The sequence below is a fragment of the Lagopus leucura genome, unplaced genomic scaffold (genome assembly GCF_019238085.1).
Source record: "Lagopus leucura isolate 7727_CA_CO unplaced genomic scaffold, USGS_WTPT01 Super-Scaffold_100043, whole genome shotgun sequence".
NCBI classification, from domain to species: domain Eukaryota; kingdom Metazoa; phylum Chordata; class Aves; order Galliformes; family Phasianidae; genus Lagopus; species Lagopus leucura.
Genome location: NW_024962290.1, coordinates 3,841,570 through 3,864,093, shown reverse-complemented (window position 1 = coordinate 3,864,093; position 22,524 = coordinate 3,841,570). Strand labels below are relative to the sequence as shown.

Below are 22,524 nucleotides of genomic sequence, written 5' to 3'. Positions count from 1 at the left end.
CCACAAATCAAACGGCCCAGAGGCAGCTGTGGAGCACTGCACTGCGAGCAGATAAAATGCAACAGCCTGGAAAGCCAGAGAGGGCTGCATCCTCCTGCAGTGCAAATCGGCATTGCCAAGAGCCAGGGATGTCCTGCCCTTTGCAAGCTGCTGCAGCCTGCATGGCTCACTGGCCAAGCATGCTCCTGCCTTGCTTGGTTATCAGCTTTGCAAATTATGATGTTTTGCAAATACAACTCCTTTCAGAGCAGACAAGGAGATTGGCATCGTCTGCCCCATTGCCATCTGTAGCCCTGAGCGGGTTATTCCCTTCTGGGAGGCATCCAGATCAAGTAGCTCTGGGTGTTGGGGGAAATCCTGCCAGGGACAGGCGGGCCAAAGGGGATTTTCCAACTGCATTTCACAATTGAGATTTTTCAGCTCTCTTATTTTTGCCTCAAATTAATCCTTTGAGCCCTCGGGAAAAGTGTCTTGCAGGAGGTTGAGTTTTGCTTTCTGTGAGTATCTTTGGGGCTGCACCACCCCAATAAATTACTCACGACAAACAACAAGAATACGGAGGGATTCTCAGTGTATCCCCCATTTGCTGGAAACCATGGATGTGTGGAAAAACACTGCCTTGCAAGCCATGCAGGCTGGGCTACACGATGGCCCAGTGCTAGGCATGCCCAAAGCAGTGGCAGCTCAGGTGAATCCCAAAGCAGTGACAGCTAATGGGGATGCAGAGCCTCCTAAATGTTCCTCCTTCCCCTAGGAAGAGGCTCAGTGCTGAGCCTGGAGCTGTGCCTTAAACCATACTTGGTGTCCTGCAGCACCAGTGCACCTGGAAAACTCCAACATGCCCACAGGAGCACCCAAATCCAGGGGCATTTGCTGCTGGCCAGCTGTGCCAAGCAAGACCTGTAAGAGGAAAGAAGCATCTTGCACCAATGCTGGCTCCCTCTCACCATGCCCCACGCATGGGCTCAACCCCAAGACCCCCTTTTCCCTCCCCACATCCTCCAGCACTTTGCTCAGCACATCCTCTTCCAACCGGAGGAATCCTCTCTGCAAAACCCGAAATGCGCCGGCCAAGATAAAAGCGAGGCTGTGAATAATTCATGCCTCAATCTTTTTTACCACCGTCTGCTGTAAATATTTAAATAGCACCAAGATGTCTAGAGCTGAACTTCGGGAGGGTGAAGGGGAGCCTGCAGAGCGCTGCTGCGTGGTTTGCCAGGAGGAGGTGGGAAGGGGACAGAGGGGACGTTTCCTTGGCTTGGTGTGCAGCAGGGACAAGGGAGCCCCAGGGGGAAAAGATGGATTTACATCAGATAGCAAATATCCAAGCCTTTCTGTGCAACAACAAAAGGGCAGTTTGGAAAAGATGATAGGAAATAGGGGATTTTTTTGGATAAACGTTCAGCTTTCAGCGCTTTCCCCCCTTCTTCTCCTCTGCTGCCCCCTGGCTCAAAACCTCCGAATTTTACATGAATTTATAATGGCCACAAAATCAACAAGCAAATCTCCTCTTGCAGCTTGCAGCTCCCTGCACTGCACCTGGAAAAACAAGAAAACAACCTCTGGCATTGAAATAACACACAGCCCTGTGCCATCTGCAGGCTTCCCATGCAGTGCTCAGCCTGGAAGTGAAGCAAAGCCTTCAGGGGGTATTTAGGGTGAGGGTCCACATGTCCACCTGGGAGCACTGCACGAAGTGGGGATGCTCTCAACAACCCAAACCCCACTCAGTTTATTTCATTTGCAGGGCAGTGGTTCCCTGGGAAGCCTCCATGTGCCCAAACACTTCTTCTTGCTTTGGTAATTTGCAGCTTTGCAAGGGTGGTTTTAAATGTCCTGGGTACCTTTCGTTCTTGCATGTCTCCCTGCACGTATGAGGATGTGCACTGCAAAGCTCTGATCTGGCCACAGATCCCCATCATCCTTCTTCTAAGACAACTTCAGGGCTGGAAACAGCTCTCCTCTCTTTGGGTGCAATTTGGGGGCTGTTTTAGAATCAGAGTTTGGGACAGCAGAAAAAATGCAATTTGGAGGTTGGAACAAGTGTTGCTCTGAGCCGAGTGGTTCCCTTCATTGCAGCCTTTTGTGAGACTTATCCTGACCAATTTAACATCTGGAGACTTTTTTTTTTTTTCCCTAGAAAAAGTGACATTTCATTTTACAAATTCCCGATGGGATGCTTAGAAAACTTCACGTCTTTTTCCTCATCCCCATTCCCAAGCCAAGATATTAATCAAAACGTCGTGTTTTCCACAACAACAAAAACAGAAAAGGAAAAAAGAAGAGGCATTCGGTAAATGAGTCATTGTTTTTCAGTGAGAGAAAAAAAAAAGCAAAGCCATTTCCCCAGGCTCCACGCTCAGGAATGGCTCTGATCTCTACACCATCCTCTGTGGCCACAGCAGCTGCCTGGTCCTGGCCTGATGCTGGGGCTGTCTGGGTGTAGGAGCACACGGATGTTATTAAGGTATGGTTTCCTCTTTCCTCTGAGGTTGGGATTCAGATCTGCAGTTTCTTGGCATCGCTGGCTTCATGTGTTTGGTTTATTCCAGCCATACCCACTGATTTTGGAGCCTGCGGAGGGCAAGGAGAACATGCAGATGAACTGACGGCCAGCCTTCAGGTCAGCTCTTGGTCATTTCCCCCTCCTCTGGAACTCAGGTGAGAGGTAGGTATCCCAAAACCTCAGGGCTGATGGGGGACACCACCAGGCTTGGGATAAGGGCATGAGATGGAGCAGGATGGGGCCCACAGGGTGCTGAGTGCTGCCAATGGGACGGTCCCAGGTGGCTTCAGAAAAAAGAGAAAAGGGGGCAAAAAGAAGGGCAGGATCCGGCCCTGATCAATTCGCTGCAGAAGGCCGCGGGAAGGCTGGCAGGTTCTCTCTGTACTGAGTGGTTTATAGATTTTCTCTAAATAGGAATCTGCAGCTGCACGGCAGCAAGGAGGGTGCAAACGTGGCCTGGGGGGGATGGGGGCAGCGGTGGGGGCTGCAGGCTGGGAGCTCTCCCTGCTTGTGAGCAGGTAGGGATTGATGGGAGCACAGCCCAGCACATCCCCTCTTACCACCTGCAATAGAATCCGATGGTGCATGGCCACAAAGCAGGGATCCACTGCAGGGTGATCCCCAGTGGGTCGTCCGCCCCACCACTGCCTCCTCTTCATCCCTCCCCAGGGATCTGCGTACACTATAAGAGACCCCATGGGGAAGCAAGATAAAACCCAGCCCTCTACCCAAGCTAGGAGGGGCAAAAGTTGAAGAGGAGGTTTTTCTGATGCTTAAACACTCGTCTTCATCCCATGGGGAGCTGCACGCTGGTCCTATCTTGAAGGCATGGGCAAGGATTCCATTTAAGCCAATAAATGGTTGAGGGTGAGAGGCCTGGAGTCGGAGGGAAGTGACTAATCAATCTGCTCATCATTTATTTATACACATGGCAGTTGCAAGCGTGAGCTGAAGCGCTGAAGGCAGCAGGCAGCTGCAGGCTTTGCAGGAAGGCTTTGGAGGAAAGATGGGCAACCGAGGCAACAGCCTTCAGAAGAAAGTCTTATTTGGAAGGTCTGATCAATAGGGAGAAGGACCGTGCGAGACTTCTTGTCTCTCCTGAGGCCACTGAAAATCTCCCCATCCTTCCCAATGCATTTATGAAATAAGCAGGAAGTCACTAAAAAGGAGTGGCTTTGCTCCAGGGTGGAAACATCCCCAGGACATGCTGAGAAGGACATTTCTTGCTCTGAGATGCTTGGCTTCAGCCTGATCTCCCTGCAGATGCCTCATCAACACCTAGGCAGTCTCTTTTGATCCACTGTTGGGCATGGAAATCCTCTTGCAGGCAGAAATGGTGGAGAGGACAAAGTATCTTGGCTTGGGTGTGTGTAGCCGTGAGGCCATGCCTATAAGAACAGCCTTCACCCAAAATTAGGGGAACTTCTATGAGACTCGAGCACCTTCAGCCACACCATCAGCAGCAAAACCTCACCTTCCACAAAGCCAGGAAAGCAGGACCAGGATGAGGGCCAGGATCTCCAGGCATTTTAAGGTCCATTAACTGGCAACGTAAGGTTTGAGCCTCATCAGGCATAAAATTGGAGTAAATCCAGGGACATGAGCTTGGTCAGGGCACTGGAACGGTGGCAGATGGGTGCCGTGGGCTGCAGGTACAGCTGGAGCAGCTGAGCAGCACAGGGAGCAACACAGCTCTGTTGGCCCCTGTGTGGCCATGGGACCCCAGGGATCCTCTCACATTGCCAGAAACCAGTGCTGCGAGGGAGAGGATGGCTCCTATCTGGTGGGGAGAGGTGGCACCTATGGGATCCTGCACCCCACCACCTTGTCTCCCGAGGGGATTTACGGGGTCATGTCCAGGAGGATCTCATGGGGTCTGGTTTCCAAGGGCACCACCATGTTCAGCAGAGAGGGCCTCCTCTCCAGCATTCCTTCAGGCCAGAAGAGGCATGCCTTACCTGAGCACGTTTCTCTGCATAAGTTAAAGCCATTCCATCCCATGCAACTCCTCACTGTCAGGTTTTACTGAGGGGAATTCAGGCACTGGTGCCCTGTAAATCCAAGCCCCGTCCCTTATATCAACAGCAGCTATCTGCATCCACCTCAGCTTGTTTCCCTGGCTCCTTTCATCACCAATGCAGAAAAATGGCTTCTTCTAAGGCATGCCTTTTCTGGCCCCGAGGCACATGGCTAAATTAAGCCGAATGAATCACGAGGAGTTGTTTCTTTTTCTCTCCGATGACCGTAACGGGGCTCCTGACACTGAGAGCAAACAGAGATGCCCTCCTGGGGATGCCTGCATAGGATGAGAGTGCTGGCAGGGAGCAGCACAGCGGGGCAGGGGCCGATGCCGGGATTCGTGGCTCCTGAGCCCCAACACGGTGACAAATCCCAGCTCCTGGTCATAGGATCACAGCCTCTGGTTGTCACAGAGTGAGGGTCATCCAAGCTGGTGGGAGGGAGGGAGCAGGATGAGGACAGGGATCGATAGGGCGGTCATGTTCCCGCGCATCAGCAGCCGCTCTCTATACATTTAATGCGCTAAAACACATTCCCCCAATTTTCTATTTATGGCAAATGAATGTCTAATCCTTGAGCTGCGATGCCGCAGCTTTGTGCTGAGCCGGCGGTTCTGCTGCTGCTGCTGCTGGGGAGGAGAGGACGGAGCAGTGGGAGCTGTGCCCACACAGCAGAGCCCCTCAGACCCACAGAAATCCAGGGAGGAGCCGGGCAGAAAACCCTCTTCCTCCAGCAGAGCATCCCAGTGCCACCCTGTTCATCCCACACGGCACCAAAGCAGTCAAAGATGCCTTTGCTTCTCTTCCTGGAGCTGCTGGGGGCCTCTTTTCTTCCAGGGACGGCTCCCACCATGGCCAGCATGGCAAAATCCCACCTGGGAGCCACTGGAACCTTTGGGTTGTTTTCTGCTGCAGCATCATCACTGAGGCTGAACCAAGGCAAGGAGGATGGGACGTGTTGGACGTGGTTTGCGCGTGGTTTTCCCATAGAGAGCATCCTTGCGTATGTCCAGTGATGGAGGAGCCCACAATAGAGGTCCACGCTTGCCAACAATCGTGGATGTTTCCCAGTGCTAAAGGAACCAAATGGCAAAAGGCAGCCTCCCATGGCCTGACCCCCCCACGCTGCAGGAGGCAGAAGAACGAGCTCCAAGTGCAGACAGCAGCACTGGCACTGAAGGAAATGCACAAATGGACAAAAAGCTTTGGGTTTCCCATCAGCCTGTTGCATTTATTGCAGGTGGAATGAGACTGCTGGGGGGTTCCCAGAGGAGTTATTTATGGAAAAGGATTCCAGCTCGGGGCTGTGCCGTGCAGGAAGGCTCCCAGAGGCTGAGCAATAAATAAATGCCATGAGGGTGGTTGGGAGCTGAGCAGAGATCCCTGCCCTGCAACCAGAACTGAGCTAAGAGCTTCTGCACGAGCCCAGGCTCCTCCACTGAAATCACTGCAGACAGTTTGAGACATCTGAATCTCTTCTTTCGCAAAGCACTTTAGAGCTACTAATGAAAAGCACTCTGTAAGAGCCACATAATGTCATCATCAGAATAAGAATAGTTGCTATCAATGCCTGCCTCTTGCCAGCCTTACTGGATGCCACGAAATGATGCTCTGCTGTACCAAACACCCGATGCTGCATTTCATCTCTGAGGTTGTCAGGGCATTTCAGTAACTGAAAACACACAAAAACATTTGTGAATAAAGTTCTTCGGGCTGCCTGGGGGTGAGCAGCCATTCCCTGCAGCATCCATGCGGGATAAGGAGACTTTGGGGACCTCAGCATCACCCCAAGGTCCTGCCCAGGGATGACTTAGGAATTAAGTCTGTCCATTTGGCTGATCCTTTTGTAAACTCAAGCCATATGGGGCTGGATCTGCTGTTGCCTCCTTCTAAACCTCAGAAGTTTATTATCCCCGGAGCCAAAGCTGTGAGATAAAAATGCTATTTCTGCCCAGGATTTCCGCAGCAGCCTCAGAGCATTCGCAGCCACTTTCTAGTTATTAACGCTCACATGTGAAGAAGTGTGTTCCTTCTGCAGAGATTTGCCTTTAATTAGCCAAGGATAAAAGGACAGTGGAAGATAACCCAGCGCCAGGTCGGGAAAGGCTACGCTTTCAAACAGTGCTCGGTTGGCAGTTTTTGCCAGGCAGGGAGCAGATGCCTGGCAGAAGATGTTTGTGCTGTTTCCTTTGCCTGCCCCCACCTCCGTCTCTCACTGGATAAAACGTGCCCTTGGGTCTGATCCTGCCCACAGAGGATCGTGGCATCACAGGGTGTGATGGCAGCAGATGTGGGGGCTGCAGGGCGCTGGCTGACCTTGGCTCTCCTGCTCCTCCAACCAGTTCTGCTCTGTCCAGGAGCTGTGTTAAAGCAGCAGCAAAGCAAACCCACCAAGCTGCTGCCGGCCCTGGGGTCTCACTGCAAACCATGCAGCTGTGCCTGGGGTCACAGAGCTCGGTAAGTCACAAACCAACAGCTGCCCAAAGACTCACAGCACAGCACTGTGTGATTGGGGCCCATCTCTCGTGCTCCTTGGGGCTGGGGAGAGCTCTTGTTCTGCTTTGCCCCAGTGGCAGCAATGCAGAGACCTGCTGCTGAGCCTTTAGTCCATCTCCCAAGAACCTCAGACCCTCCCTTCTCCCACCCTTAGACTTCAGGATTAAAAGCACAGCCACTTTCCCTACGGCTCTTTTTGCACCTCCCCAGCTCAGAGGGGTCCATGGCAATGTGACATCCTCAGCACCTTGGGCTCAGAACTGCAGCTGGGTGCTGCCTTCCCCGTGAAACCAAGGCATCCTAGGAGCAAGGGGCAAATATTCGGGCAGCTCTGGTTTCAGGTCTGTTGTTCCTTGCATCATTCCTCATTATCTTGTCTGTCCTCATGCACTGTAGACCCAGGGCCCCACCAGTCTCAGCTGTGATTGTGCAGAAGGGGAGATTTGTGGTTCTTTAGCACACCCAGATATTGCTCTCATGGAGACAGCAGCCCTGCAGGCACCGCCTGCAGCTCCCCTTCTCCTGCCCTGTACCTCGTGCTGGGGTGTGGATGAGCAGTGCTCCCAGGAATAGGCTTTTCAACACCCAGCACAAATGCAAAGGAGGGAGACGAAGGAACAAGAAAAAGTGGGAAGGAGAAAGAGGGACCTGGCCTGATTTCCAGAGCTGCAGGATAAATGTGCATCTCAAGCTCCAAACCTTTGCCTGGAGGTTAACTAAAGATAGGCTGCGGGGGCTCCTCTTCGCACACCCACACTTGCAGATTTTGCACCCAGCAGCTCAGCAAAGGTCACCCAGAACCCGAGGCACTGCAGCAGTGATGGTGTCATCCTGCACCAACTCGATGCACACCCAGCAATTCCTGGTGGGCATTGCCAGGAGGGTGCCACAGTCCCGTGTTCCCTTCCCCTCTTTCCAACTTCTCCCCATCTGTCAGTGTTTTGTTGATGGGTTTCTGCAGCCCCACTCCGGAAGCTGCTCTCAGGATCCCAGTGCCTGCTTGGCCAAATGGAAGTAGGTTTGGTAATAGAGCAGCTAAAAATCCCTGCTCGTCCCTGGGGTGCGTGCAATGGGCTTTAATGGGGTTTAGCAACCTGAGCTTCCCAGGGTAAGCAGCAGTGGAAGAGCTTCCTTGGCACCTGGGTCATTTCCTTCCTCGATGTCACTAAGCAGGATTTCAAGGGCTTGACACTCCAAAGGGGAGAAAGCAAACACGCACGGTGGGGTCCTCCCCAGGATGAAGAGCAACGCCGTGCTGCTGCCTCAAAGACCTCTTTAATTCAGAGCAGGTCCATGAGGTGGAGAAGCAATGCTCAGCAAAAGGAGTGCAAGAATGTAGGTCGGGTAGCACCAGGGGGATCGGTTCCACCGTACGTGTGGGTCTTCCACCCCACCCTTTGCTCTTTGGAAGGCTGTAAAAGCCCAAGCATGACAGTGCATGCCCTGACATCATCAGCATCCTCCATGCATGGGCACGGTGCTGCAGCATTGCTGGCAGAGCAGCAGTTTAAAATAATTGCTGCATCCGCCTCACCGCCTCCTCCTGCCATCCCTGCGGAGTGCTGCGCAGAGCAGACTCTGCTGCAACCCCCTCACACCAAAAAAGAGCTGTTTGGATATTTATGAGCCCAGAATCAGCTGGACTGAGATAGGAATGGAGGGCTGGGGTTTGTTGGGCTCGGAAATGGGGTTGAGGAGCGTGGAGTGGCCCAAATGGGGCAGCCACCAACACGACAGTGAGCACTGCAATGAGGATGCTGCCAATTTCGCTTATAAATTGTTGTCTCACCTTTTCACATTCCATTTTTTTTTCCTTTTAAATGCCCTCCTTTCCTACTTCAATGATCCAGCCACGGATTCCTCCTTCCAGTGATGCATTCCCTCTGCCCCAGCACTGAGCTGAGCTTTGCAATTTGCAGGTCCTGAGCTGTGTTATAGGTGGGGAAACTGAGGCACAGAGCAGGACAGGATGTCCCCTGTGTGGCAGAAAAGATTGCAGCTGTGAGCCCAGCTCTGTACCATCAGAATGGGGACCTGAGGGTCTTGGAGCCTGCAGGGAGCTGCCTCAGGAAGGCTGCAAGGGTTAAAAACAGCTCCAGTGCCACTGGTACGTGCGTCTGGCCAGCGTGGATAAATGTAAGCACTGCACCTGAGGTTGCCTTTGGGTTATTGCTCCTCTCTGGGTACATCCAAGACCACGGAAGCTGCTTGAGGTGGGAAGCAGCGTGGGAAAGCCAAAGTCCTGAGCTCCAACTTGTTGCTGGCTCCGCTGGGTTTGCTGCCAAATCCTTCTCAGCTCTCTGGTGAGCGATGCCACGAGCAGTGCTGATCCATGGCAGGGGCTCCAGCCGTGTCACTGACCTGAGTCACATCTCTGTGGAGAAGAAATTGGATTTTCTAGCTAAAAAAACAAGTCATGCTGTGGGTAGGATGCAGTTTAGAGACTGGGTTGTCACCATGGCAAGAAAAAAATACGTTTCCCCAATACGTAGAAGTGAAAAACAGCAAATCTCTGCTTGCAGATCCCACAGTGTCAGCAGTGGAGCTCAGAGAGTCCCAGTGAGATGTGAGAGGAGGGAGAGCACAGACCTGGAAGCAGGCTGGTTTGGGGCTGCATAGGAATGTCTGAGCCCAGCCTGGGGACCTGCCTACGAGAACTGATCCCAAACCCTTCAGGGAGAGAACCTGCAGGTTTGGGATGAAAGATTTGCATTGCAGTCCCCACTGCGGTCTCCCTTTGCTGGAGGTTTGCTAAAAGCCCAAAGCACAGCACCAACCCACAGCTCAGCCCCTTCCATGGGTCTTTATTCCATAGTGATTTTTCCATCACAGAATATCCCGAGTTGGAAGGGACCCATGAGGACCATCCTGTCCAACTCCTGGCTCCACACAGAAGGGAATTCCCTTCATTTCTCAAGGTTTAGATCCACACAATAACCCAGCCTACCCGAAATACATTTGCTTGTCTTTCCCCCCCCCACCACCCTCCACAGAACGGATACCAAAATAGCTCCTCAATAATATACATATTTATTTCCTCTTAATTAGTGTCGATATTTACAAAATCTGTGATGCTCTGTGAAGAATAAATTATATACACTCATGATAAACCAGACAGCAAACGCTCATTTGGGATATGTATGTACACAGATCTGTATACCTATATACAATGGTCGGCCCTATTGACGTGGGTGTCCCACCCCATGGATGTGCCCGACCCCAGGGACACCCCTGTGCCGTCAATGAGAGCAGGAACGTCTATACACACTGTGCAATTCAGATACAGCTGGTGTCTACGTTTTTGTCTAGCAAACGCATGGTTAAATGACTTGAAATTCCCACGAGTTCTCCTCTACCAGTTTATAGGCCTCTCTCCATTCCTGGTCCCGTTCCTCCCGTAACCATGGCAACACAAGGTTCGGCTCCAGCATCGGTAGGATGAGTCCTTCTTGGATTTCCTCTTCCTATCGATTCACTCGAGTGAGGCACCACGCACAGCTTTGATCCAATGCCTGTTTTTCCCTTGTGCTTCCAGCAACCATTAGTGGGTGACATTGGAGGACAAGAGTGCAATCTCAAGCAACGAGGGAGCAAGTGCAAATGGATAATTGCAGTCTTATACACGACAGAAGGATGATCAAATAAAACCAAAAACCAACCGACCCATGCCCAGAGCAACCAGGCAGGGTGTCTGACACACACATGGCCCCTGGGACAGGGCTGTGGTCAACTGATGTCCAGCAGCTCCTCCAAGCCAACCATCCCACCAACAAGGAATGAAGGTGAGGGGTTTTCCTCTCTCCGTGCACGGTGTGGACTAAGGGCAGCCAGATCCATCATTTCATGGAGAGACCAAGACCAAGGGGGTAGGGATGACTACAAGGACCCTCATTGCCAGACCCTGATGGCAGGGACAAGGCGATGTGCTGGGCGCTGCCATGGGCATGAAGAGGGAGCTGTGGACTTTTTTTTGGTTGCAAACCCAAGTGATTTGGAGCTGGATCCTCCTCTCTTCACCCCCAGCCCTGCAGCATGCTGGCCAAAGAAAACGCTGATTGCTGATCCACACAAACCACTGAGATTCCCCCATGAACACAAAACCCAAGAGAAGCACACCTCAGCCCTGGGACGAAAATCCCAGCGTGGTTCAAAGGAACCAAAACCCAACCATTACTGACAAACCCAGCAAAGCCACCCAGCACAGCCCAGCAAACCTCTTTGACTTCTGGTTGGCTTTGCCTGCACCACCACAAACACGCCAGCAATGGGCCCAAGGTGAGGATTTTGGGTTCCAGAGAAGAGATACTGAAAAGCTGCCGGAATGCATGCAGGGATGCTCAGAGCTGATGCCACCTCTGAGGCTGAATCCAGATCTCCTTCCCTTGGGCCCCTCCTTAGGGATGCTGTGAACCCAGAGAGTTCACAAGCTTTTGGCAGCAATTTCAACACTGACCCGGGAGTTATGTGATAACAAAGCAAGGCCATTCCTGAAATACCTCCTCCTCCTCTGTCTTTTTCTCTCCTTCTGTGTATTTATGCACAAATATGCCCGTATTTATACACCCACATGCTACAGTCACATAACACCAATCTAGAGATCCTTTTCTTGGTATAGCTCAGTATCCAGATTTATAGGACTTCGACACAACACGAAGATGCAGAGATTGGTTTTTCCTGACAAAAACTCATCAGCCCATATTGCTGATTTTCTCACATCATTCCTAAAGCACTCAGCTAAGACAAGAGCCTCCCCTCACTGCCCTAAGCAGATATTGCAGAGGATGCTCTGCAATGAAGGGTTGATTGGTTGCTCACAGAGTTAGACATGCACCGGCTGTTAGAAATCACCACTTCCCATCTCCAAAACCATGGCACAAAGGGCAAAACTTAGAATACAGGTCCTACCTCCTCTGGGTACCACCGTAGGACCAGACACAGAGTGGAGAGCTTTGGTTCTCCATCCCACCCATGGCCAATGGCTCCATGAGAGGAGGGAAGGGAGACCCAACCACTGTGTTATGGCATCCTCCATCTGAGCCACTTCACATCCCAATTTTGTACCCACTGAAGCTGAGCTTGGGATGCTCAGCATCTCCGTGGGGGGCTGGAGGCTCTCAAACCAAATTCCTCAAGAAAAAAAGAAAGAAAGAAAAAAAAAATCACAGTCTCCTCCTGAAAACTGGTTCAAGATCACATCAGTGAGTCAGAAGCAAAGCTCAAAATAGCACTAGAGCTCCGACCTGCAGGCACAAATCCCATTAAAAGCTATAGGGAAACCATTTCTCTGTATGCGGGAGAAAGCCAGATTTCTGCTTCATGCAGCCTGATGGGTGGCTTCTGACCCCCACAGACCTTTCCTGCCCTGAAAAACCTATCTGAGCACACATCTGGGTCCTTTCCGCTCTGCAAACAAGCTGCAAGGGCCACCATAGAAATGCCCTCCTTCCAGGGCTGGTTTTCCCCATTAGAATCTGCCTGAGTGAGCGCACAAGGTGTAGGATCCATCTATGGCCAGAGATGCCAGGAGGTGAATGGCCTGGAGCTCGCAGGATATGAGCAACCAGGCACTTTGCAAAGTCAGCATCCTCCCAAATCGCCCATAGCAGCCCACCCTGAGCACTGGTGCTTTCCTGCACAGCAAATTTGGGATCATCCCAGTGCTCAGGCACCTGTGGCAGGGCAGTCACATCCCCATAGACATGCAGCAAGCTGGATCAATGGAGGCTGAGCAGCTGCCACCTGGGAATCACACCTCTGCCATCCCATTCAAGCTTCAGAAAGAGATTTATTGCTTTCAGTTGCGTTGATTCTCGTTGTGTGTGTTGCAGGTGTTGGTGAGCTTCGGAGATGCCCATTCCAGAGCTGTAGCAGCAAAGAGGAGGAGAGGGTTCCCAATGCAACAAGATGCGATTTCGGGCAGGCACCCAACCCTGCGTGGTGCTCAGCACCTTGGGTGATTAGAGCCTGAATCAATCACTTATTAACGACGAGAGATCCCAGCTGGCTGAGCGGGGTCAACACGAGGGACGGATCCAGCCCCGAGCAGCATTTTGAACCATTGCTGTAGAATACGCTAGCACCGTTTGTTGTATTGTTGTGAATATTGTTTTCCCATGGGAGGCCAGGCTGACCTCACTCCCACAATCTGCCACGGGTTTCCCTCCCACACCTGCACTCAGCGGCAGCAAAGCGCTGATCGAGCCCAAATTCAGCCCCAATTCACCCCAACTGGAGGAGCTGCTAAATGCCTTCAGCTGGGGGCTTTGACCGTTGACCTCACAGGGGTCCCCTGGCCCGGCCCATTGTGGGCTTTGATAGCAATTTGGGAAAGAAGGAAATCCAAGTGGGATGGGCAAAGCAGATGAAACCCCAGAACAGACAGCTCCAACTCTCCCCAGATTACACCAGAAATGGAGAAGAAATGGGGATGATCCTGAGGTGTCTGCATCCCAACACTCAAATAGACCCTGGGAGAAGGCAAAGCAAAAGCAACGGCTTGGAAGCACGAGCTTGGATCCAGTCCACCATACAGGAAAAACCAACAGCCCTAGGGCTCGACATGACTGAAATCAGGATTTTCCAGCCCAAAACACACCCCAGGACAGCTCATGTCTGTGGCCCCTGAGCCAGGAGGCTCCAAGAGCTCACATTAGCTGCGAATTCGGCCCTATAGTCGTTCTCTAAATATCTATACACACACACAATAATCGTATGGGAAATGGCTGAAAACTGCTGACCAAACAAGTCCAGAGAGCCCATACCTGCCATTCCACCTGCTCCTCCAGCCCTGCCCGATCAGCTGTGCTTTCTGCTCCTGACACTGAGATTAATGACTAATTACTCGCCCCATAATGAGCGCAGGTGTTTAACTTTCAGCTCACCTTCCATGGAGCCAGCTCCTGGGGCTGGGTGCTGGGGCACTCAGGCTTTGCCTTGTTATCTATCAGGCTGTTCTCAGCACATGCCATCCCCATCCCATTTCTAAACACATTAGAGATATTTCAGCTCCCACAAATCTCCTCCGAGCCACTGGAGAATCTATAAACACTATAAACATAAATACTGTATAGTCTACTAAGAAAATATATATTTGTGTGTGTATTAAATATTCAGATTCATGCAACAGATACCCATGCAGCTGAACTGTATTACTGGTTAAATTTCACTGCAGTATAAATATATTGTAGGCCACAGCATAGTTGCTCCAGTTTTATATATAGATATATATATAAAAAAAAGATGGTTTTTTTCCCAACTCGTTTTCAATGTGTCAGTGGAGGTGTCTTTGGTGATCCTGGAAATAGTGGTGGATGGAAGAATCATCTGAATAAATCAATAAAATCCAAGCGTTTGATTTGTTGACTCGTCCCTCCCGGTGCCTAGCATAGAAAACTTAAGACTTAATAAATAATGTGCCGCCAGACTAATTATCCCTCCCCTGGGCCTCTCACTGGCATACTGCAGTGGCTCAAACTATTGCAGCATGCAGCATTTTCCGTTATGAAACGCGAGCCGGGGCGATGCGTTCAGCTCGGCACTGCCAAGGTGGAAACCTGAGCCCTCCAACAAGCCAACCAGCCCTGCCTGACCTTCCCCAGCCCCAGGCTGGTGGCCCGGCTCTGGGGATGGGGCCGTGCCAGTGAGCATCCCTGCATCCCTGCTACGGCACGGTGCTCGGACCGCTCCGCACCTTTGGGAACCAGCGAGCCTGGGATGGCAGAAGGGAAACAAAATGGTTCGGTTTTGTTTGCTTGCACGTTATTCAGTGTGGAAATCAAAGGTTAAAAGTCACTTACACAGCTATTGCTTCCCATGCAGAACCAAATATACACCGTAGAAAATACTGTGTTAACTACAATGCAGAGCAGCACTCAATATCTGCGATTGTTCCACTTCAGCTTTAAATACGGTACTAGGTTTTAGCGACTAGACATCGGTTAGCATTTTGGTGATATTCACATAGTTTGTGTTAGCTAGGGTGCAATTGGCTGTCTTCAAGTTCTCCTCCCTAAAATCCTCATTGCTATTGTTTACACCTTCCTGAATCTCCATATAATCAGACTTACTAATGGTTGAGGCACTTCTGCTTTTCTTTAGGTCGGGGGAAGAGGGGATCTTTGGGCAGCTGGTTACTTGCAAATATTGAGCCTGCTCCTCTCCCTCCGTCTCCCGGTGGTAGAAGTAGTTGAAGTTAGACACTATGACGGGCACGGGTAAGGCAATGGTTAATACGCCAGCGATGGCACACAGAGACCCCACGATTTTCCCCCCGATGGTGGTGGGGACCATGTCTCCATAGCCAACAGTCGTCATGGAAACCACGGCCCACCAGAAGGCGTCGGGGATGCTCGGGAACTGGGACTCGCTCTCGTCGGCCTCGGCGAAGTAGACGGCGCTGGAGAAGAGGATGACGCCGATGAAGAGGAAGAAGATGAGCAAGCCCAGCTCCCGCATGCTGGCCTTGAGGGTCTGCCCCAGGATCTGCAGCCCCTTGGAGTGCCGGGACAGCTTGAAGATCCGGAAGACCCGCACCAAGCGGATGACTCGGAGGATGGCCAAGGACATGGCTTGCTGGCCTTGCTGGCCGTCCTCCGGCTTCTCGGCCAGCTCTGTCCCTAAGGTGATGAAGTAGGGGATGATGGCTACAATGTCTATAATGTTCATGATGTTGGTAAAAAATCCAGCCTTGCTGGGACAGGCAAAAAACCTCACCAAGAACTCGAAGGAGAACCAAATGATGCAAAGGGTCTCCACGATGAAGAAGGGATCTGTGAAAGAGGTGGACTGCTGGTACCCCATGCTGCTGTTGGAGTAGGGAGGGTGGCTCAGCCCGCTGCCGTGCATGTCTTCATTCTCATCCCGAAAAATGGGCAACGTTTCCAGGCAAAAGCTCACGATGGAGATCAAAATCACCATGACAGAGACAATAGCTATAATCCTGGCAGGGCCCGAGCTCTCGGGGTACTCGAAGAGCAACCAGACCTGTCTCTGAAACTCATTCTCTGGCAGCGGTCTCTCTTCTTCTTTGATGTAGCCTTCGTCCTCCCGAAACATCTCCATGGCTTCTTCCCCCAGTTCATAGAAACGGATCTCCTCTGAGAAGATGTCCAAGGGCACATTAACCGGCCTCCGCAACCTCCCTCCGGATTGGTAATAGTACAAAATCGCATCGAAGCTGGGTCTGTTCCGATCAAAGAAATACTCATTCCGGAGAGGGTCGAAATATCTCATTCTCTTTTTAGGATCTCCTAGCAAAGTCTCTGGAAATTGAGCTAACGTCTTGAGCTGAGTCTCAAAGCGCAGCCCCGAGATGTTGATGACCACCCTCTCGCAGCATTCATGGTCGGTCTCGGGGTTGTACGTGTCCTGTGGGTGACCTGGAAGAGCTGCAGCTTCGTCTGCAGGATCTCCGGTAGCAACTGTCATATTGGGGTTGAAAGGAAATCCTTATGCTAAACTCTTCCGAGTGCCCGGTGGTGGGATCGGACTCAGGGCAAGGCTACTATCCTGCAGAAGGACAGGTACGTAGGTGTGGAAGTGTCTCATGAAAAGGCGAAGGGATGATAAAATAGGAGAAAACAAAAAAGGAAAGAAAATTGCCCCTGCTGAGAAAGAGAGAGATGAAGTAAAGTTGGGGGGAGGAGAGCGGCTCCCTGCGCTACCATTGCCTACCGCCGTCCTCTAGGGGTTAATCTGAGTTAATCAGAGTTCAAAACTCCCATCTAAACCCATTAGGCAGAAGGGAGAAAACACCTGAGGAACCCTCAGACCCTCATCTATTCACAACCGGCGTTGGCCAAACGGAACATTTTGGGTTTTACGGCTAAAAAGAAAAATTCCAGAGAGGGGGGAAAAAAACAGGAGGGGGAAGGGAAGAGAATGGAAGCAAAACCCGATCCAGCCCTACAGCGGGGAGGGGACCCGCGGGGCAGCGCGGGCTCGGCTCATTTCCAGGCATGCATTTAAGGGTTAACATTCAACCGTGCATAGATTATTCTACGGTTCTGCGGCAGGCAATCCGGCACGACCCTCCAGGTAACCCTAACGGCTCCGCTTTAACTTCGGCACCGTCCCCATCCTCCTGCCCCGGCCATAGGGCTGCGGGTGCTGCTCTGCCCGCCCCGAGCTGGGCTCTGCTGCCTGAATTTGGGTGCAAGCTGCCCGCGGACCACTGCAGTCCCCCTCCTCGACCGCTGGTGTCCCGGCTGCTCTCATTCTCTGCAAAGCGCCATGGCACACAGAAAACAAATCACATTACCTGGAGAAGCCAAATCTTAGTGTCTCTTAGTAAGACCGATTATCTGACCCTGGGGAAATCCTAGAGAGGAATACAGGCTTCCAAGATCCCCATAATTTCCTCTCTCTTCAAAGTTAAAAATAATGGTGAGTCATCGTAGAAAAGGAGAAGGGACATAAAAGGGGTGAGATTTCCAGATGGTGGAAGTCGGGTCTTGGAATGGTTTGGACTGGAGAGAAAGAGAGAGAGAAAGAGACAGAGGGACAGAAGTCCTCCCGGAGCTGTTGCAGGTCCGCACTTCAGGGCAGAGCAGCGTCTGTCTGATGCCTCCGGTACGGCGGGGGGGAGATGCTAAGCTCAGCAAAACCCGATGTCCCCGGTGTCCTCGGGAGGTGTGGCATCGCCTGGAAAAAACAGCGAGAAGGTAAAAAGCCGCCGGGGGGTTTGGAGGCAGCGTCCGCAAAGCCCCGCTTCCTCCGGGCAGCTCCGCTTCCTCCCCGCCGGCTGTTATCCCGACGCTTCGCTAACCTGCACCGCAACACGAGCCGAAGGGAGAGCGGAAAAAAACAGAACCGCGTCCCTCTCCGCTCCTCTCCGCTCCGGGCGATGGGGCCGGGCAGCCCGATGGCAGCGAGGGGAGGAGGCGGCGGGCGGAGGGGGAGCGCCGCAACCCCCGGCACAGCGATGCTCTGCGGCGCCGCGCCGAACGCCCCGGGGACGGCGGTCCCTACGGCACCGCGCTGCCTCCGCGGATGGCACGGGGGGCTCCGTTTTCATCGGTGAGACGAAGCTCTGGTCGGCGTCCCCTCCTCCCTTGAGCTCCCCCTTGAGCGTCCCCGGCCGTGAGACCCGCGCGACCCGCACCCACCCTCCCCATCCTCCCCAAAGCCAACCCCCGGCCGACCCACCCCCCCGTGGGAATTCCGCTCTGGTGGGGCTGCACTTCTCAGGGGGACGCTGGGGGGGCTCGGATCCCTGCATCAGCCTCTGCTCCTCCATCAGGTCGCCCCACTCCGCCCCACAGATGCTCGAACCGGAGCGGTCCATCCAAACTCTCCTTTTCCCCCCTTTCTTTTTTCTTTTTTTTTTTTTTTTTTTCTTTTTTGCCCTCCCGAAGGAAAAAATAATAATAATAATAATAATTCCTCTAACCTCCCTTCTTCGGCTGCAACTCGACTTGTCTACTTTGAGCCAGGATTACAGAACCGGGGAGGGGAGGCAGGTGGAAAATAACCCCGCGGTCTGAGCCTCCTCGGTAAAGATTTCAGCCTCCTGCAGGCCATATATGCCCGTTGGTTTCTCTCTTCATCACCTCGGGTGCGGATATTGCTGCAGATCCCTCTTTTCTTGGAAATTTCCCCTTCCCGTGCAACCCTCCTCTCCCTTCTCCTTATGCACTAGAAAAAATAGTACAACCCTGACAAGGCTTGCAGCATCCAACGGCTTCGCTTAACCCTTTTCTACCAGGCCCAGAGGAGAGGAGGTCGCATTTGTCCCAGTTTTTCTCCTTTTCCTGCATTTTCTCCCTGCAGCCCCGCTCCAGAGCTCTGCTGGGTTTAACCTTCTTTGGCTCCTGTGAGCATCACAGCAGAACACCACGACCACCAGCTATCTGCTGCAGCCACAACGCGAGCCCCCATTTCCCCCTAAATCAACCAACCTTGATGGTTTTTTCAAACATGCCTTTCTTCTCCTGACCCTAAACTCCCTCCTCCCCTCCCTGCCTGCCCCAAACACCCCACGTTTGCTCAGCAGTGCGGACATTTGCTCATTATTTAACACGCTGATTACCATTTAGCATGAAGTCTTGGCTCTTTGAGCCCAGACCAGAGCGGCGATGCTGGTGCTGATTTGAGATGGTTATGGCATCATCTGAGTTGACATCACAGATTCCAGCACTTGTTTGCTGCTACTTTCTCCCCACCGCACGCTGTCCTGCTCAGATGACCCCCTCCCACCCCCTTCCCATCTTTGGGTTCCGTTCATGCAAATCTGGGGGCTGCAGGGGCAGGAAGGAGGCGGAGGAGATCAGCCACAAGAGCCCGGTTTGTCGCTGCATGCACAAGGCAGGCTCGCTGCAGGCACGAGCCATGGCCGTCTGTCAGAGCGCTGAGATTTCGGGCAGCAGAGAGCCTCGAGGACAAGGTCGAGGCGTTTGCTTTCCCTTTCGCAACCGAAAAAACAAAGCACCAAAAAACAAAAACCAAAAAAAAACCCCACGCCAAGCCTCCATTTCACAGCTTGTGGCAAGCCGCTATTTCAGCAGAGACAGCGGGGAGGAAGCGGGGAGGGGGAAGGGGGGAGAAAAAGGCACCAACTTACAATTGGCTCTGCAGTCAGGCATGCAGCGAATGCACAAACAGCCGCGCTCCGCTCTGCTGGCAGCACCCTCACCTGCGCTGCTGGCCCCGAAACTCGCCCCGGGCTCCTGGGAGCAAAGCTCCGAAGGCAACAGAGCTTCTCAATGAATATTCATAAGATTAATATGAGCATCTCCCCCCCCTCCCCCCTTCCTCCTAAGCAAGAGACCTAGATTTCAACCACTGGGAAATAATCATATCCCTGGATGCGCGATGCTGCTGCTTTAGCGGGCGGCTCTGAGTGTAGCAGGTTTGTGTTGGAGCCTGGATCTGCATGGGGAGAAGTGGGGTTGCAGCAGCTCTGCATGGCTTTGGGGGAGGCAATGGGGCAGGATCAGGCTCCTGTGGGCCACCATGCCAATGGTTGAGGTGAGGATGCTGTGCTGCCCCATAGGCTCCAACCCAGCTGGACACAACGTGGGGTGAGCAATGCATCCACACCAGGAAAACTCATCCCTCTTCTCTTCTCCATCATGCCTAGAGCAGTCATTTTATATCAGCTGGCATTTGCAGATCTCCTCCCTGCATGTGGAGGCATCTCCTCATCCCAAAGGGGGGGCACACGACAAAGCTGGCACACAAGGCTTTGGCTCAGTCTTGGACTGCTCTGCTATGACCATCCAAGGAGTGCACGGGGGCAGCCATGAGGACTGCAGGGCACCCAGCATCCAACAAACACAAACACTGGAGGAGGTGATGGAAGCGTTTCAGCTCCCATATGCAGCAGTCAGACTGTGAGGTGCTGCTGCTGCTGGAGGTGATTGCGTGGCTCACCCTGGAAGCCCAATAAAATCAGTGCTGAGGGTGATGCCCTGGGAGGTGTGGGGGCATGGAGGGGTTAACCCGTATTTCCCTGAGCCTCAGCTGCATCCTAAAGCTGAACATGAATTTCCATGGCAAAGTGGGGCTCACACACGCGGGGGTTTCCTTATTGCATGCATTCCTGTGGGTGTGAGGCTACACGGGAAGAAAGGTTTTAATTTTTGCCCGTGTTCTTTCAGCCTTTTCTGAGACAGATCTGTCATAGCAGGGTGGGCAGAATCCAGACCACAAGATGCCCAAGGCTGATACTTATGCAATGTGTAGAAACTGAGGCTGGGTGATTCAAGTGCAGCCGAATTTCTAAGCTGCTCTTCCCACTGCTGCCTTGCCAAGGCTTTACACAACCAGTGGGGTTTTTCGCATCAGCAGCACCATCTCCTTACAAAGAGCTCCAATCCTGCCTGTAGCAAACGGAGGAAACCTCTCTGAATTGAGTGATGCTCTTTGATTTACTACCCTAATTGTGGAGCTATTATTACAATGTGTACGTCTGCACCCGCCTCCCTCTGCCACGCTGACAACTCGAGATGTAACTCAGCGCTTCGGAGGACGCAGCAAGTCAATACACTGCACCTACTTGTCTGATTTACATGTGTTTCAATGGCTGACACCTTTGCATTAATATTGTCATTAAAATATATACATGTTCCCACTGGATTCTTTCTGTTATCCAAACGGAATCGATACCTTTCTTAATTGGAAAACTTACCCCGTCCTTTCTTCTGAGCTGAACCGTTCCTGTGTTGGGTGTGGGGATGCCCAGTGATCTGGTGCTCAGTTCCCAGCAGAAACAGAGCTGCTCCGCGTTCAGACTACACTCTCAGACATAGGGGCTGGATTTTGGGTGTGGAGGCAGGAGTTGGACCTTTGTCCCCCCCCAATTTGGGATATTCTATGATGCTATGGTATACGAAGCAATAAAATATCCATACTCCACCAGCCCCCCCTCCAAAACCAGAAACACCATCAGCATGTTGCAGCGTGACAATGGCATTTCTCCATGGTGACCTTCCTGGGACGCCTCCTGCAAGGCCAGTGGGGCTCTGAGGGATGCCTGCAGTCATGCAATGAGGAAGAATCAAGACCATGGCTTGGATGCATGCATGAGCATTGCTGCACTCCCAGGATCCTGAGCAAACTGTGCTCCTGCCTCCATCCGAGCCTCCATTGGGAGGAACCTGTGACATTTTAGGAGCTGTGACAACAACAAGTGGCCTCCCCGGGCTGTGAGTCACCCTCCAGAGAAAGCATCCCACCTCCTGCCTGCTGCATGCATCAACAGAGGGTGCAAGCACGGCTGCATGGCCGAGCATTGGTGTGCAGTGGCAAAAGGACACACTGAGAGATGGTGGTGACCATCACTGGTCTGAAAATGGAGGCAGCCAGAGAACAAGGTGACTTTTGCTCTTGGCATACCTTGTGCTGCTGGTGAATCCCAAAATACAACAGTGACATGGTGACACGGGAAAGGAGGAGCAGATCTTATGGTCATGGGGCCATGTCCTGGGGCAGCTGGGTCCATGGGAAGGTCTCCTGATCCTGCAAAGAGCTCCTGATCCTTGGGAAGATCCATTGGCCCTTGGCAAAGCAACGTAGCTGATATTACCTACCTGCAAAGATAAAATTACATACATTCTCCCTCTGTGATGTTTCCCATATTAAAAACATGTGATTAGTTAAAGAAAATAACTCCGGGTTCCACCCTGAATGTTTGTTTGATGAAGGCTGTTGCGTCGCAGCATCGCTGCGTCCCAAATGCTCGCTCAGCCCGGAGCGGAACCAGCAAACATCTCATTGCCTGGGAGCTGTTCATTGAAAACAAAAAGTCATTTCGCCCAACCGAAACACGGTGTAGAACTTCAGTTCTTGAGGTCTTTGGAGCCCATTGAGGTTGTGAATATTTCATGGCAGTCTGCTGCAGGATTGCTAATGGAGCCGCGGCGTGGGGCGAGCGGCAGCTCCGGCCGCTCCAACTAAAAGGCTCTCACAGCATCTTTCTTTGACTTGCACAAACAAAAAGGACAGGACAAGCCAAATTAGTGAGCAGAAAGGAAATCAATAGCCTCCTTCGAGCCAGGCGCGAGT

The 22,524-nt window shown here is 52.3% G+C and overlaps 1 protein-coding gene across 4 annotated transcripts; it reads right to left on the bottom strand.

Annotated features, from left to right (window-relative positions):
- Nucleotides 1-10,034: 10,034 nt before the first annotated feature.
- LOC122186982 (potassium voltage-gated channel subfamily A member 2) lies at nt 10,035-19,663 on the bottom strand. Of its 4 annotated transcripts, none has more exons than XM_042884078.1 (2): nt 19,580-19,663; nt 10,035-17,661 (listed from the first exon to the last, which is right to left on the bottom strand). In XM_042884078.1, the coding sequence occupies exon 2, from the start codon at nt 16,444-16,446 to the stop codon at nt 14,947-14,949; it is 1,500 nt and encodes a 499-aa protein (XP_042740012.1). In that variant the 5' UTR covers nt 16,447-17,661; nt 19,580-19,663; the 3' UTR covers nt 10,035-14,946. The 4 variants fall into 4 exon arrangements, with proteins under 4 accessions (XP_042740012.1, XP_042740009.1, XP_042740010.1 ...); XM_042884075.1 differs by lacking the exon at nt 19,580-19,663 and adding an exon at nt 18,410-18,449; XM_042884076.1 differs by lacking the exon at nt 19,580-19,663 and adding an exon at nt 18,166-18,193.
- Nucleotides 19,664-22,524: the final 2,861 nt, after the last annotated feature.

Excerpts from the sequence above, each read along its gene's own strand:
- LOC122186982 (XM_042884078.1), bottom strand. The coding sequence starts at position 16,446 with ATGACAGTTGCTACCGGAGATCCTGCAGACGAAGCTGCAGCTCTTCCA.